We start from the raw sequence: 17,045 nt of genomic DNA on the forward strand, positions 1-17,045 counted from the left end.
CTGCAAGACATTTACACCACTCGCCTCACCCGCAAAGCCATCACAATTGTCAACGATGCAACCCACCCCGCGCACTGTCTGTTCAGCCTCCTGCCCTCTGGAAAGAGATACAGAAGTCTCCGCTCCCGCACTACCAGGCTCACCAACAGCTTCATCCACCAGGCTGTGAGACTGCTGAACTCTCTTCCCTCCCGGCTCCCAGCCAGCAGAATCACCAGATTGGCAGAAGTATAGTAGACAGATTGGACTCTACCCCCCCACACTCTCCAACAAGGAAACACTCTCTGAACCAAGAACTGAAAACATTCCTGACTTGCATTGCAATTGCACACACCTGCTGCTATATATATATTTTTAGTATTCTTTTAGCACTATTTATATTATTATATTACTATTTATTACCTTATTGTCAGGGCTGTTATTGTTTTTGTTGTGCATCTGCACCTTATTGTTGTCAATGCCTACGCATGGGACAGTGTGAAACGTAATTTCAATTCCTTTGTATGGCAAGTACATTTGAAGAAATTGACAAATAAAAGTATTCTATTCTATTCTATATACTGTGGAAGAATTTATTTCACTTATGTATCATTCACATTATTTTATTGTATAATGCCTTGGTGCCAATGGATTTTAGCAAGTCTCAAACTCATGCAGTTAGACAGATGGTGGGGGTCTGGTAAGGAAGTTGAGGGAAGCAGACCACTCCACAGGGAGAATCTTTGTCTCTTTGAGACTCTGGGAGGTAGCAAGGGAGTGTGAACCTTAAGGTGTGAAACAGCTATGTACTGCCTTTTGTTCCTGTAGGAGGTATTTAACTGAGAGCCATGCTAGGCTCAGGAGAGACTCTGCTGATCTTCTGCTCCGCGATGATGCATTCTCTCACCAAGCTTGGTTTACGTTTTTGTGTTTCGATTAAAGAATGTTAGCTATCGCTCACCGCTTGTCTGCAGGCTTTATTAAATGGAAAACTTCCACTTACATATACGTCAAATATTTCTCATAGACCTGAAGAGTGTCAGATTAATGTTACAATATGGAATGTGGACTTGTGATCTAAATGTCAGATTGGTGTATCCACAGTTAAGAGTCTTAACTTTTCCACCAGGTCATTCCTGCTGATCTTCAATAAAACGCTCTCCATCACTTCTACAGCTCCGCTTATCTCATACTTCTGCACCATGAGATCCACCATTGCATGCCGCTCTGCCTTCGTAAGCTTGTTTTCTTGGATGGGCTTGATGTTTTTCCACAGCTCAGACTTGAGGTGCCACTTAAAGGTGTCAAAGTCCCCATCATCTAAATCATTCAGGATCTCGAGAAGCTCAGTTGAAACTTTCAGCTAAAAATCAGAGTTTAGTGTTAGTTATTTTCCATGTTACTTAAATTTAGGCAATATTATGTTAATGTAACTTTGTAACAGTTCAGAAGGGACTTCATCCCATCATCCACAAAAATATGTTATTTGTAATTGATCTGTGTTGGCCTTTTCCTAATCTCCAGTTAGATACTGGAGTCTAGATACTGGACTCCAGTATCTAGACTGGAGTCCAGTATCTAGACGAGTGACATGCTTCCTCCTTGCTCTAGATTCTAGAGCAAGGAGGAAGCATGTCACTCGTCCTGGCTGTTCATTGCCGCAGGAGTCCAGCTCCTTGACTCGTTCTTGCCACTGATTAGCTTTCCCACTGTTCTGCAGTCTTGACCTGATTACTGGGTCTAATTCATGACCACTTTTGCAATAAAAACATTATTCCATCTATTATTTCCATCCACAGTAATTATTACTTTGAAGCATGGAAATATTCTTAGGTCAACAGATATGACACTGCAAACACAGAAACAACAATAACGGGGGAGCCAGGGTAAAAAATCAAATCAACACACAGAAGAGCAGCAATAGTGGGCAGGCTAACAGAGCTTAAAACTCACCTTTGGTGTGACATTCACCTCTGGAGAACCTGAAATAAAAAAGGAAAAGACAATACAAACAAAAATTTACAAGTCCTGAAATATATTTTTGCTGCTATAAAACAGAAAAGAGTCAAAATGGAATCTTACAGACTTTTTTGTTTGTGTTTTTGCTTTTTAAGTTTTGAATTGTGCAAATTTCTTGTAACAGGCAGTGGACCAAGGACAGTTTCAGATCACACTTTCTGATGTGGTTCGTATGATTGGTATGTGTGGGCAGTGTTTGGAAGGTTACTTTTAAAATGTATTCCACTACAGATTACATAATACATGCCCCAAATGTATTTTGTAACGTATTCCATTACGTTACTCAATGAGAGTAACGTATTCTGAATACCTCAGATTACTTAATATATGATCGTGCTTTTACAACTACATGGATGTCCTATTATGTACTATTGGTTCAGACTTGAATTTCAAACACTGTACCTCATAAAATGTTATTTGACATAATCAAGGTCCACTGATCACTGAACACTGGCATGTTAATGATTATGAAACTAACCTCGCAGTCAGTTATAGTCAAATATAGAACTGTTTTCAGTGTGATGATCATAACAGATCACTACTGTCCACAGTTTTTTTTAGATATTGATAATAAAAACTGCAATGTAGTCACTGTGTCCATCCTTTTATATTTAGAATTGATTGTAAATTGACTCATGGTAAATAAATATAAAAAATAGCAAACTATGATATAACTGGGATTTCAATGTTTTTAAAAAAGTTTAAAATAATGTAAATTAATCTGCTCTGCTATAGGATTTTATAAGTGTCAGTCAGCTGGTTCAGGTGTAGCAGGAGGAGAGTAGTCAGAGGGAAACCTGCAAACGAGCAGGTTTAGGTCACAGAGACTGTTACCGTGGTAACTGACTCACAGTTGACTCTCTTTATGGAGCACACCCAAAACTCTGGACATAACCGATCCTGTGAGTTTTATTTTGTATTATCTCAGCTGCAGACTCATATTTATTTAAGGATGAGAGAGTAGTGTGTGCAGCTGTTTCCTGTAGGCTGGGTGACAGGCACCTGCAGGCCTGGTGGGTGTGGCCCTGCTAGGGCGCTGGCCACACCTGAAGACCATGCCACACACCTGCCGCTGATCAGGCTCATCGGGGGAGCTATTTAAGAGTGTGATGTGGGATGATTGTGAGAGACTCCATGTCAGTGTCTTGAGAGCAAAGTCTAAGTTGGTGTATGCCCACAGTCTATTGTTTCCCCCCAGGAGGAGCGTAGGAAGCCCGAGAGCAGCAAGCACTGGGAGTGCAGACACACGGGAGCGGAGAACGTGAGGCAATTGGGAAGAAGACACGGCACGGGAATCAGGGAAGAGCACAGGGTTTTTTTTGTGTGAACTGTTTACATCACTGTAAATAAACACACTGCTCATCATTAAGAATCCTGCATCTGGGTCCTCATTCCCCACTTCCCACGGTCTGCCACACAGACTTTGACACATGCAGCTTTGATATGATGTTAACAACTGCAGTGTATGTGTCGTGTCTTAAGATCAGACAAAAGTGCTTATAGAATGATAACATTGTTGGAAAATCGCTTGCTGCAAAAAAGAAAAAAAAAGTATAAATCAATGAATAATAAATAAAACTTATATTTATTGTTCGTCTTTTGCACTGAATTAAACTGGAACCTCATGATCTCATCTTTATGCATACTGTACTGTATATGGGAGAGATCACAAAGTTTACTTTGACTTTGAATAAAGTTGCATCTAAAAATCAGGAAAACAAAACGACTTTAGATGCAACGGAAGAACTTTCAACCCTCGTACTCTCCCAGCAGGGGTCTTAGAAATCCTCGAGGAACGGTGATGTTACTGATTGGTCAGTAAGCATTGATTTTATATCTGCTGACTTCTTATTTGAAACCAAACCTGCTCCAGAGCTGGTTAGGCTCACAAAATGAGTTAACGTGGATATTTACTAGTGATGTGACGTTCTGTATCGAGGCTTCGAAGCTTGTGTCGAGTAATTGAGGGAGCGTTCCCGCGATGCGCGTATCGAGGCTTGCTTCATTTATGGGAGGAGCTGAAAATGATGACGTCCGATGCCTCGCTGCCCGGCTGTACCACGTGACTGGTTCATGAAGTGGTTCGAACTTTGCCGCGAGATATGACAGCGATATAAACCCCTCAGACTTCATTCAAAATGTGGGTGTTTGATGGAGAGTTGCGGTTAGTGAGAGTTTGGAGACAGTTTGGAGGTTTATGAGAGTGAGGAGAGAAAGTCAGGAGAGAATGGAGCCAGCTAAGAAGAGGAGGATGTCCTCCCCTGTGTGGGAACATTGTGATTTTATTCCTCCCAACAAGGTATGTAAATTTCTACAGAAGATGTATTTTCATAACACTGATGGTGCAATACAATTTATGTTGAGCTGTCTTGACTTTTGTACAAGGTGAAGTGTTTGCTATGTGCCAGGGAGCTGGGATATAACAACAACACCTCATCCATGCTTAGGCACTACAGAGCTTTGCATGAGAATAAGGGGAACACCGATTGTGGAGCAAGACCAGGTGAGCCATCAAATGCAATGATAATATAGGATGCAGTAATGTTACTAAATGATATAACAATATTATACAACTGTTATAAGTTACGTGTGTGATATTTATATTTGTGCTTTGTCTTTATTGTCTTTCCTCAGGAGAACAATCTCAAATAGATGAAGACCTGGTTAGCATGGTGATTGAGGACTCCCAGCCATTTAGCATTGTGGAGGACAAAGGATTCAAAAGATTTGTTAAATCATTAAATCCTAGCTATGTTCTCCCCACTAAAAAGGCCATAATTTTTTTTTTAGTTTTTACAGAATAAAATGTGAACAGGCAGGACTGAGGCTCAAAGCCTCAGTGTGTAGCTGTCCATACCTCAACGTTACAAAAGCACAACCACTGTCCACACCCCAACCACACCTCACCTCACAGTAAATGATCATTTCCATTTTAAGCATTTCCAAACAATCATTTTCCATACTGCTAGTATAAATATACACAGTGTACTGCCATCACTACAATATACATGTTTTACACACTCCTTTTGTTGTTGACATTTACAGGCTGTGTGCAAAATGCCACACTCTTCAAATTCATGCCAACTAATATTTATACGTCCAGTAGGTGTCCTACTAGAGCAAATGAAGCTTCAAGAAGCTTTGCGCTGGGATGAACCAATTGGATGAAAAGCTTCAGTGCTTCATGAAGCTTCACCTGCCCATCACTAATATTTACCCTGATAAATTGCAAACTACTTCCATAGTACGGACAACCCCGAAGTTACCTGGATGAGGCAACATCCTGCTTTGCGGTACACTCTTCTGGTGAAGCGTCTGACAACTGCTACAGGAGACAGGTGGAGAAGGAGGCACAGCTGAAAGTGATTGAGACAGGTGAAGACAATTAGGGTGGGTCTGACAAGAAGAGTGAACAAACATTAGTAGGGGTGAGGGGAGGAAGACAGGACAAAAGACACACTGTGAAAAAGAGACAGATATTAAAGCATGTTGGTGTGGTCATTAGCACTGTTGTCTCACAGCCTGAATTTGTTTCCACTTGGCCGAGGCCTTTCGGTGTGAAGTTTGCATGTTTGCCCCATGTTTGTGTGGGTTCTCTCTGGGGACTCCAGCTTCTCCCAACGTCCAAAAGCGTAGTTAGTGAGGTTAGGTTAATTGGCGATTCTTGATTAAATGCAGAGTTGGCGAATAAACACATAGTGTAGTAAATAAGAAAAGCTCAGAGCATCAATGGATCTCTTAGTTACAGTGAAAACTAAAGGAGCTTTATCAAAAATTAAAGTTTTAAGCCTATTCTTAAAAGTAGGGAGTCCAAACTGGGAACTGGTTCCACAGGACAGCAGATCATTTATAACTGTGATGAACACTGTACACTCATATGTTTTGAAACTCATCATGTATAATTAATTAGACACCTGTGTCAAATTAAACCCCTTTAGGTAATGGCTTAATTATTGCTACATTAATACGTAATCTAAAACAAAAATCTGCCTCCTGGTTACAGCTCTGAATTGTCATGTCTTGGGGGTTTAATAAATTTGGCAAAATTCCTATCAATGACAGCTTCTCTATTCCAAGTGTAATGGATGCCGTCTCTCCTGATATCACCAGGCTTTCCCTAGAAAGTTTCCCAGATCATTTTCTGGACACCACTAAGACAGCCATGGATTCAATATGTTACTCCTGATCCAACTGGGGAGGGTACCAGAGGAAACTACATTTCAATATTGTTTTGGCAACATTAACACTGATTCAGTATTAATTTTAGTTCAATTGGTGTAGCTGAGTGACCATCCTGCCACTCCAATCGCCCTGTCATTTCCATTTTTCATGAAGAGCTACAGAGAATATGAGGAGTCTTCTTTTTATTTCTATAGTATTGGACACTATGAGAGAAAATGATGTTGCTGCAGGATAAAGACTTTACCTGCCATATCAATGTCATGCTCCCAGACTTCTTCATTGGTTTGGTCTTGAACTGTTACAGTGACTTCTTCTGTGTTTACATTAAAACGGATCTCAAATGTTGCATAGTAGTTTGGTCCAAACTCCATGTCAAATTCAGCTTTCTGAAAACAAGAATCGAGGTCAATGCCTTTATCCATGGCACGTTTATTAAGCTTTAGCAAGGTTACCATTCACAGTGGATCACCAGGGGCCTCTATTTCAGTCATGGTTCCTACTCAGTATATGCGTGTCCATTTTGAACAGGTGACAGTTCTACATGATCCCTTACTCTGTTTGTGGGTTAATTAACTAATAGGCCAGTAAAATGTCTTCTAGTACTTGCATCAAATTTATCTTAACACTAGAAAATGACTTTCATTCAGCATATCAGTCTACAGCAAAACTGTTTTGGAGTTTAAGGATGTCAGATTTTTTTCAAACACAGGAGTTTGATTCTTCTTGATGGTTGATATATTTTGTCATGTTTAGCAGCTCAACCTACAAAGCTTTATGTTTTATTGCTAAAGAGAGAATTCAGTGTTCTCTTATTTCTCTTTCTGTATCAGATGAGTATGAAAAACAAAGCTATTAAAATGCCTCCCATCTCTGTTTATATTTGAATTCAACATCCTCCAGGAAGAACTGGTATCCTGTTCTCTACAGTAGTACAGGTAGCACTAGTCATTTTTCTTGTATAATATTTACCTTGGGTTGGATTTTCCTGGCTGTTGGACAGAGAACAGTGTAAGTCTCATTTTTGATGAGTTTACAGTTGGAAGGCACCGGGATGTAAACAGAGTGTGGATGCTGTGCTTTCACCTTAAGGAGACACCAGAACATTTTATTTAGAGGCTTAATTTTCAGTAGAGGCCAAGTGACACATCAGAAATCAGATCACTTTCAACATCACAAGAATAAAATAACAAAAATAAAATATTTTTAATGTTTAAATGATTCCATTTGAAAGTTTCTGAGCTCTAATACACAACCATAACCTTTGAAAATAAACAGCTCTGTGAGTGTGCTCAGCGATATAACTGGAAAGAATTGTCTCTTTCTTTATTTACTGACCTACGGATGCTCAGATTCCCCAAATTATTTCCTCACCATTTTGTAATGTTTTTTTGTTTTTTTTAAATTTCATGTTAAACTATGGGGGAAGGTGGAGACACCAGGTTGCATCCTCTGTCAGAAGAGAGGAACCTTGGAGCACATTCTAAGCTGCTGTCCAAAAGCCCTGTGCAAAGGGAGATCCCAGCAGAGGGCCATCAAATTGGCCACCAACGCAGCAGAAGCGGCATCGAGGTGGTTGTGGATCAAAAGAAGAGAGGCGTGGCATGTAGGGTAGAGCTACCTGGACACAAGCTGGGGCTTGATCAACCCTAGCTGGGTCACCTGGGAGAAGGGGCCTGATTGTTGAAAGACCCGGAACCACTTATGAACCCAGGTTACATCACTGATGATGTAACATCAGTAATGTAACCTTTTGTATCGATGTAATACAAAACTGAAAATTAAACAATTTTCAGTTTTGTATTTCATTACAATTTTACATCTCATAAGTGTGTATGCGCACAAAGTACATTTTAGTGATTAGTATAAATACTAAATAGAGTTTAGTACACAATTTTGAAATGCACAAACATCTCAACCATTCCGTTGAGTATGGCGTTATTTTGTGCCTCTATTCTGAGTGCATGTAAATAATTTTTGCAAATACAAATGTTACATTTTGAGAAGAAAATTATTTTGAGCAAAGGAAAGTTTAATTTGAATGAACAAAATTCTTTGCTGCATACAAGAAATGTATTTCAGTGTTTGCTATTAAACATATACACACACAGCCCCTTTCGGTCAATTGTTGGTATTTGCTCTTGCTCAGATCTCTGCTCTGTGTGCTCACAGTCATCTGCAGACTTGCTCTCAGTGTGTCGCTCCCGCTGTCAACATCTCTGCTCCCTGCACGCACAACTCTTTCTGTACATTGTTATAAATGTGCCACAAAACCAACCAATCACAGATTTGGATGCAAAAATTGATTGGCTGTTTTGGTTGTAGCTAAATCCATTTTTGGTTAGTATGATTAATTTTTTTTTTTTTAAATATATAATTTTTAGGACCATTGTTGGTTTAATTCTCCACTGGATTTAGCTACACTTTGGACAGTGTTCCTGGAATGCAGTAGCTAGAGAGCTGATTGGAGACCAAAACAGCAAATCAGAATTGTTGCATCCAAGTCTGTGACTGCACGAGAGGGACTGTTATTGTATGTGTTATGGACAGTGTTGGTCAAGTTACTTGAAAAAAGTAATCAGTAACTAATTACTGATTACTTCCCCAAAAAAGTAATTACGTTACTTTACTGATTACTTATTTTCAAAAGTAATTAATTACTTAGTTACTTAGTTACTTTTTAAAAACACGATTTACAACCTGAAGAGGTGATAAAGCGATAGATCTTTCAGCCCAATTCTACTTTTCCACATAATCCATCATACAAAATGTAATCAAATGGAAAAGTCTCTTTTTTTAATTTGTTTTATCAGTTTTAATCTTTTAACTTTATGCATCAAGAAAAAACTTAATATGCAACATTCTCTGACTTGAATAAATTAGTTTAACATTTAAAGCTATTTTCTGCACATTCCAGCACATAAAATAAAATATTTTTTGTGTTTACACTCAGTCTTTCAAATAGATGCAAGTAAAACACAGCAGAAAATAAATAAAGTCAAAGACTCAGCGGTCCTGTTGCTCTATTTTCACCTGTAAAGCAGGACTACGGTAGGCGGAGGGTTACCCTGGTGCAGGTGTGCCGCGGTCAGTTGAAGAATCCGCGACTTTCTCTGTGAGTTTCCCATTACGTCGTTGCGCACTCGGTTCTTGCTTGGAAGTTTAGGGGGTTTTTTCGCTGTAAAAAGAAGTTTTCTTCCCACGCACGATGGACGCTAATGTTTTTGTCACTTTTTATGGAATCAAACTCAAAGTAAGGTCAGTACTTCCACGCTTTAAACGCTGCACGCTCATACTCTCTCCCACAATCGATATGTGATCCATTGTTGATCTGCACACAGCTGTTGTCACTAACGGCGCACTCGCTTACGTCACTGTCGTGAGACATTCTCGCAGGAAAATCACGGTTTTAGTAACGCAGTAACGCAGCGTTCCTACGGGAAAGTAACGGTAATCTAATTACCGTTTTTGCAATAGTAATCCCTTACTTTACTCGTTAATTGAAAAAAGTAATCAGATTACAGTAACGCGTTACTTGTAACGCGTTACTGCCCATCTCTGGTTATGGATAATAGCAAACACTGAAATACATTTCTTGCACGCAGCAATTAATTTTTTATCACTCACAATAATTTCATCCTCAAAATTCTAAATTCTGCCAGAGTCAGGGGCTTCCATTCAAGTCAAATATTTGCTTGAAGAACGCTCTCCTAGTGGATGCCAATTGTAACATCACAATCTCAAGGTATACTGGAGTAGCTCCCAAAATCATCATGTATGAAAAAGAGTCTGAAGACAAATGAAATGTGAACATGTGAACAGCATAAAACAAAGTGCAGCTGAACACAGAAAGATGCGTGATACTCGTCATCTCCAGCTGGTGTTTGGGGTTTTGCTCAGCCATCTAACATAATGAAAGCTTAGCTGTGTTCAACTTCCTTCATACACCTCAGGGAAAAAAAGAAAGTAAATGGACTGATTTTTATATCTCACTTTTAACTTGACACACAAAGCACTTTATACACCTAACCTCATTCATACCCATTAATAAAAGCACTTTTGTTTTGACATTATATTTAGCTTGCACTAAAAGTATTGAAAGCGATGAAGATATAGCATTTGATCCAACTTTACCTCGTGCAGAGGGACGTTGCATGGCAGGAGAAAAACATCAAGGTTTTGTGTCTGTGCTCCCATCGGTGTTGCTCTGACAAACAGTAAAACTTGGCCCTTAACTGGATTCTTTATGGTCAAAAACCTCTTTATGAAATCCCAGATAAGCCCAAAGGCAGAGAGGTGGGAGACTTCTACAATCACATGAGTATCTGTGATCTTCAGTGGCTGTAGGACGCTAAATCCATCATCGGAGAAGTTGATGACAGACAGCAAGTCATCAGAGAGCACAGCTGTGAAAACAGAGACAGTTTTTGTCACTTGTTCAAATCTAATTCTGAGGAAATGGCTAAGCACAACTGTCTATAATTTGAACAATAATTGGCTTTATGTGTTGCTAGGTTAGATTTTTTTCTCAGTTGGATAATTTTATTCTACAAAAAATACAAACCCAGATCTCCAGTACGGAGCCCCGCAAGCGACACTGGAGGAAAAAAAGTGAAGATGAACTCGCAAAGGTTTTGCCCTTGCGGGGTTCCATACTCTAGAGCTACAAAACATCTCAAATGTTTAGACATTTTACTGTTTCATGAAAAAGATTGGCTCATTTTCAATTTGATGGCAATGGCACATGTCAAAAGGTTTGGAAAAGTACGTGGTTCTTAAAAAGAAACAGCTGGAGCACCATGTAGTTAACCAGGTTAACTGACAACAGGTCAGTATTAAAAGAGCTTCTTAAAGAGACCGAGTTTTTAATTGTGGATCAATTTCAGAATAAGCACTGCTGTAATAGTGTTTTGTTGTTTTTCTGTTCCCAAGTCTGCAACCATGACCTTTGAAAATAAAAGCTCTTCAGAGTGGAACTTTGCAGTCAGTACAGTAATTTGTTCACCTTGATCTGTTTCACAATGTGGGAAGTGGAGTTGACGAATTGCATCCTCACAGCCCTTTATCTCAAACAGCGGCCCTGCTGCCGTCTTTCCAGTTGATTGGAGGATACTCTGATCCCACTGGATAATCCTGTACAGAACTTCCACCTCCTGAGTCATGTCAAACACCAGTCCAGTCAGAGAACACTGGAAGAGACCCAAACCAGGACACTTGAATCTGTGGGAAAAAAGAAATGAAGAAAGAAGAGGGAAATAGATGCATGGAAGTAAAATACTGTAGCACACAGTCAGTAGATGTTCTATCTACTGTTGCTGCACTGGCTATTTGAATAAATCAGTGCAACTTTAGAGGTTTAGACATTTCTAGATATTAGTGCTGGGCAGCATTTACATTTTTAAAGAGTGATTAATCTCATGATTCTTTGTGATTAACTGCATTGTCAAAGCAACATTCAATAATGAATTCAAAAGTAGTATATTATGAACTTATTATACCGTATTTTCTGGAATATAATGTGCACTTGAAATGCTTAAATTTTCACAAAACTCAACAGTGCAGCTTGTAAGCCGGTGCGCCTTACGTATGAATTCTGGTTGTGCTTACTGACCTCGAATCGATTTTATGTGGTACACAGCGCTCAAAAATCTGTCAAAAAATGTTTTAATTAAGACTTTGGTAAGCTACGAAGCTGCACTGCTTGATGGATTGTCGGAGCATTACAGCTACTGTAGTCAGGAGCCTTGCGGAGCAATCTGGGTCCAAAAATCCACCTACTTCACGTCCCAAAGTCAAATCAACACTGCGGCGTCACTGAGAGTTAAAAACTGTCCAAATTCTTTCATCTTTAATAAAATGATCAGTGTTGCTGCTTTACTGTCCTGAAGCAGTGCAGCTGTGCACCATTGTTGCACAGCTGTCTCAAGCCCAGGAATATCAGCTTGTCACAGTGTAATCATGCCTTCAATATTTGAGATATGATGCTCAAGAACACACTAACTGGCCTCACACTAACACAGGTTAGCAGAAGATCTGGCATAGACTCATTGAGAGCACTGGTCTTATATGCAAGGCAAGCCATTTGCCAACAGGTGCAAATGGCAAATTCAAGGTCCTTGAATCACTACCTTATCGTGGTGGAGGGGTTTGTGTGTCCCTGGGATCCCAGGGGCTATGTTGTCTGGGGGCTTTTGCCCCCTGGTAGGGTCTCCCATGGCAAATTGGCCCTGGGTGAGGGACCAGACAAAGAGCGATTCATAAGACCCTTATGAAAAGGACACCGAGGGAACAGTTTACCCTGCCCGGGATAGGGTTACCGGGGCCCCGCCCTGGAGCCAGGCCCGGGGAGGGTGCCCGAGGGCGAGCGTCTGGTGGCCGGGCCTTAGTCCATGGGGCCCGGCCGGGCACAGCCCGAAGAGGAGACATGGGCCCATCCTCCCGCAGGCCCACCACCCGCAGGAGGCGCCATAGGGGTCGGGTGCATTGTGTGTCGGGTGGCGGCCAGGAGCGGAGGCCCTGGCGGACTGACCCCCGGCTGCCAAGACTGGCAATAGGGACATGGAATGTCACCTCTCTGGTGGGGAAGGAGCCTGAGTTAGTGCGTGAGGTTGAGAGGTACCGGCTAGATATAGTCGGGCTCACCTCTACACATGGCTTGGGCTCTGGAACCAGTCTCCTGGAGAGGGGCTGGACTCTGTCTCAGTCTGGAGTTGCCCCTGGTGAGAGGCGGCGGGCTGGGGTGGGTATCCTAATATCCCCTCGGCTTGCTGCCGGTACGTTGGGGTTTTTCCCGGTGGACGAGAGGGTTTGTTCCCTGCGCCTTAGGGTCGGGGAACGGGTCCTGACTGTCATCTGCGCTTATGCGCCGAGTGGCAGTTCAGAGTACCCAGCCTTCTTAGAGTCCCTGGGGGGGTGCTGGAGGGTGCTCCACCTGGAGACTCTGTTGTCCTGCTGGGAGACTTCAATGCTCACGTGGGTAACGACAGCGAGACCTGGAGGGGCGTGATTGGGAGGAACGGCCTCCCTGATCTGAACCCGAGCGGTGCTCTGTTATTGGACTTCTGTGCTAACCACAGTTTGGCCATAACGAACACCCTGTTCGAACATAAGAGTGTCCATAAGTGCACGTGGCACCAGGACGCTCTAGGCCGTAGGTCGATGATCGATTTTGTAATCGTATCAGCAGACCTGCGACCATATGTTCTGGACACTCGGGTAAAGAGAGGGGCTGAGCTGTCAACTGATCACCACCTGGTGGTGAGTTGGATCAGGTGGCGGGGGAGGACGCTGGACAGACCTGGTGCACCTAAACGCGTAGTGAGGGTGTGCTGGGAACGTCTAGCAGAGGCCCCAGTCCGCGAGATCTTCAACGCACACCTCCGGCAGAGCTTCAACAGCATTCCGAGGGAGACTGGGGACATTGAGTCCGAATGGACCATGTTCAGCGTCTCCATTGCCGAAGCTGCTGCATTGAGCTGCGGCCGCAAGGTGGTTGGTGCCTGCCGTGGTGGTAATCCCCGAACCAAATGGTGGACACCAGAGGTGAAGGGAGCCACCAGGCTGAAGAAGGAGTCCTATCGGGCTTGGTTAGCCTGTGGGACTCCGGAGGCAGCCGACAGGTATCGACAGGCCAAGCGGAATGCGGCTCGGGCAGTGGCTGAAGCAAAAACTCGGGTGTGGGAGGAGTTCGGAGAGGCCATGGAAAAAGACTTTCGGACTGCCTCGAAGAGATTCTGGCAAACCGTCAGACGTCTCAGGAGGGGAAAGCGGTGCTCTACCTGCACTGTGTATAGTGCTGGCGGAGCGCTGCTGACGTCGACTGAGAAAATTGTCAGGCGGTGGAAGGAATACTTCGAGGACCTCCTTAATCCCACTGACACGTCTTCCGAGGAGGAAGCAGAGTCTGGGGATGAGGGGAATGACCCGCCAATTTCCGGGGGCGAGGTCACTGAGGCAGTTAAACAACTCCTTGGTGGCAGAGCCCCTGGTGTTGATGAGGTCCGCCCCGAGTTCCTGAAGGCTCTGGACGTTGTAGGGCTGTCCTGGTTGACACGCCTCTGCAATGTTGCGTGGAGATCAGGGGCAGTACCTGTGGACTGGCAGACCGGGGTGGTGGTCCCCATCTTTAAGAAAGGGGACCGGAGGGTGTGTTCCAACTACAGGGGGATCACACTCCTCAGCCTCCCTGGGAAAGTCTATGCCAGGGTGCTGGAAAGGAGAGTTCGTCCGTTAGTCGAACCTCGGATACAGGAGGAACAATGCGGTTTTCGTCCTGGTCGCGGAACACTGGACCAGCTCTTTATCCTCTCCAGGATACTTGAGGGTGCATGGGAGTTTGCCCAACCAGTCTACATGTGTTTTGTGGACTTGGAGAAGGCATTCGACCGTGTCCCTCGGGGTGTCCTGTGGGAGGTGTTGCGGGAATATGGGGTGTCTGGCCCATTGCTACGGGCCATTCGATCCCTATACAACCGTTGCAAGAGCTTGGTTCGCATTGCCGGCAATAAGTCGGACTCGTTCCCGGTGGGTGATGGGCTCCGCCAGGGCTGCCCTTTGTCTCCGGTTCTGTTCATAATTTTTATGGACAGGATTTCTAGGCGCAGCCAAGTGGCGGAGGGCTTTCGCTTTGGTGGCCTCAGAATCTCATCTCTGATTTTTGCAGATGATGTGGTTCTGTTGGCTTCATCGGGTGAGGGCCTCCAGCTCGCACTGGAACGGTTCGCAGCCGAGTGTGAAGCAGCGGGAATGAGGATCAGCACCTCCAAATCTGAGGCCATGGTTCTCAGCCGGAAAAGGGTGGAGTGCCCACTCCGGGTCGGGGATGAGTTCCTGCCCCAAGTGGAGGAGTTCAAGTATCTCGGGGTCTTGTTCGCGAGTGATGGGAGAAGGGAGCCGGAGATCGACAGACGGATTGGGGCTGCAGCTGCAGTAATGCGGACGCTGCACCGGTCCGTCGTGGTGAAGAGGGAGCTGAGTGTAAAAGCGAAGCTCTCAATTTACCGGTCGATCTACGTCCCTACCCTCACCTATGGCCACGAGCTGTGGGTAGTGACCGAAAGAACGAGATCGCGGATACAAGCGGCAGAAATGAGCTTCCTCCGAAGGGTGGCTGGCCTCTCCCTTAGAGATAGGGTGAGAAGTTCGGCCATCCGGGAGGGGCTCAGAGTAGAGCAGCTGCTGCTCCACATCGAAAGGAGCCAGCTGAGGTGGTTCGGGCATCTGACAAGGATGCCCCCTGGGCGCCTCCTGGGTGAGGTGTTCCAGGCATGTCCCACCGGGAGGAGGCCCCGGGGCAGACCCAGGACACGCTGGAGAGATTATATCTCTCGGCTGGCCTGGGAACGCCTTGGTATTCCCCCGGATAAGCTGGAGGAGGTGGCTGGGGAGAGGGAGGTCTGGGCCTCTTTGCTTAGGCTGCTGCCCCCGCGACCCGACCCCGGACAAAGCGGATGACGATGGATGGATGGTGCAGATGGTGATTGGAATGAGCCTAATCAGCCTGCAGTTTGTAGATAACCACTTCGCTATGGCGAATGTTAGCTTGTCCTGCTGTCTTGCTATACTGCTCCCACATGCTGCATCTAACATAGTCTTTCGAAAACTTCCGCAACTGCTTGTTTGGGTGGGTGGTTTTCTGGCATCAATAGTGTGTAAAGCATTAAAGTGATATTTCAGGTTTGAAGCACTCCGGTGATAAGAAAACTCAAAATTGCAGTGCTTACAAATGCTGTCTACAACACTGCTGTCTGGAACAGTTTTAGAATAAAAAAGGTCCGTGTAAAAGAGCTGTATCTTTTTTCTGGCTACTACTCCTTTCACCACCTTTTACTTCTCATTAATTGAGCATTTTAAAAATTAATTTTATACTCTAAAGGTGTTTTACACAGCATCTCATGGGACTGGTCATGAATCCCTCATTAAAAAAAGCAGAGAACCACCAGCAGATAACTGTGGGGTCCGGAGAGACTACCTCACCATTTGGACACAAGCTGAGACCTGATGAGCTCCAGCAGTGTCATATAGCATGAAAGTAGTATTTCTAAGTATTGTACTTAATTTGGAAGACTATTACTTGTAGCTGTCAAAATAATGTGATAGAAATTTTTATGCAGAATGATTACCTGTAGGAAATGTTTCCAGATTCAGTTTCCACTTCAGGTTCAAAGATGGATGTAAGCTGGAACATAAAATCCCAATAAAATACACTGAAGTTTTGGTGGTAATGTACCAAAACATGGAAAATTTCAAAGTGTGTGCGGTCTTGGATTCAGAACAATAAAAATTCTGAAACCAAGATTTGAAGATTCACTCTGTTGCAGCAGATATTTAAGCAATTTGATTTAAGGTACCTGCTGAGTCCTGAAATCTTTTTGGACCATCAGCCCAGAGTAGTTTCTCCTCACAATGGCCTTTAAGTTACCTAATATAAGAATATGAAGAACCTATTATCATATATTCACTAGAATTCGCTCACTAAAGTTAAAGCATATTCGGGATCTAAATTGGATCAATATTTTGATACCAGGTTCATTGTTTGATCACAATTGTTTCAGGGTCAGAATAATTTTCTGTATAGTCATATAGCTGTGCCAGTGCCTGAGGGGATGCTGAAGTGGACTGTAGCAGAGAAATGTGATTTATTCATTTACCTGTATAGTTCTTGATCGTGCACCCTTCTCATGAATATTTCAGAGTTGCAAGTATGGAGATTGTAGTGTGATATGGACTTTAGGGTGTTTTTGTTCTCCTCATGGTAATTAATCACGACACTTTCCTATGTGTAATTTGGCCCAATTTCTTGTAGTGTAGACTTTTAATAGTCTTTACCAGTTTATTATGACCTCCATGTGATGTTTATATTAGGTGCA

General features: G+C 43.3%; 1 protein-coding gene across 1 annotated transcript; it reads right to left on the reverse strand.

The window, feature by feature from the left end:
• Nucleotides 1–982: 982 nt before the first annotated feature.
• LOC102306431 lies at nt 983–16,554 on the reverse strand. The gene is made up of 8 exons (XM_042217169.1): nt 16,299–16,554; nt 11,183–11,397; nt 10,312–10,583; nt 7,150–7,263; nt 6,425–6,566; nt 5,265–5,354; nt 1,933–1,961; nt 983–1,342 (listed from the first exon to the last, which is right to left on the reverse strand). Exons 1-8 carry the CDS (start codon nt 16,361–16,363, stop codon nt 1,064–1,066), a joined length of 1,206 nt encoding a protein of 401 aa, XP_042073103.1. The 5' UTR covers nt 16,364–16,554; the 3' UTR covers nt 983–1,063.
• Nucleotides 16,555–17,045: the final 491 nt, after the last annotated feature.

This window comes from Haplochromis burtoni, unplaced genomic scaffold (genome assembly GCF_018398535.1).
Source record: "Haplochromis burtoni strain Fernald_Lab_line unplaced genomic scaffold, NCSU_Asbu1 Contig_1651, whole genome shotgun sequence".
Lineage (NCBI taxonomy): Eukaryota > Metazoa > Chordata > Actinopteri > Cichliformes > Cichlidae > Haplochromis > Haplochromis burtoni.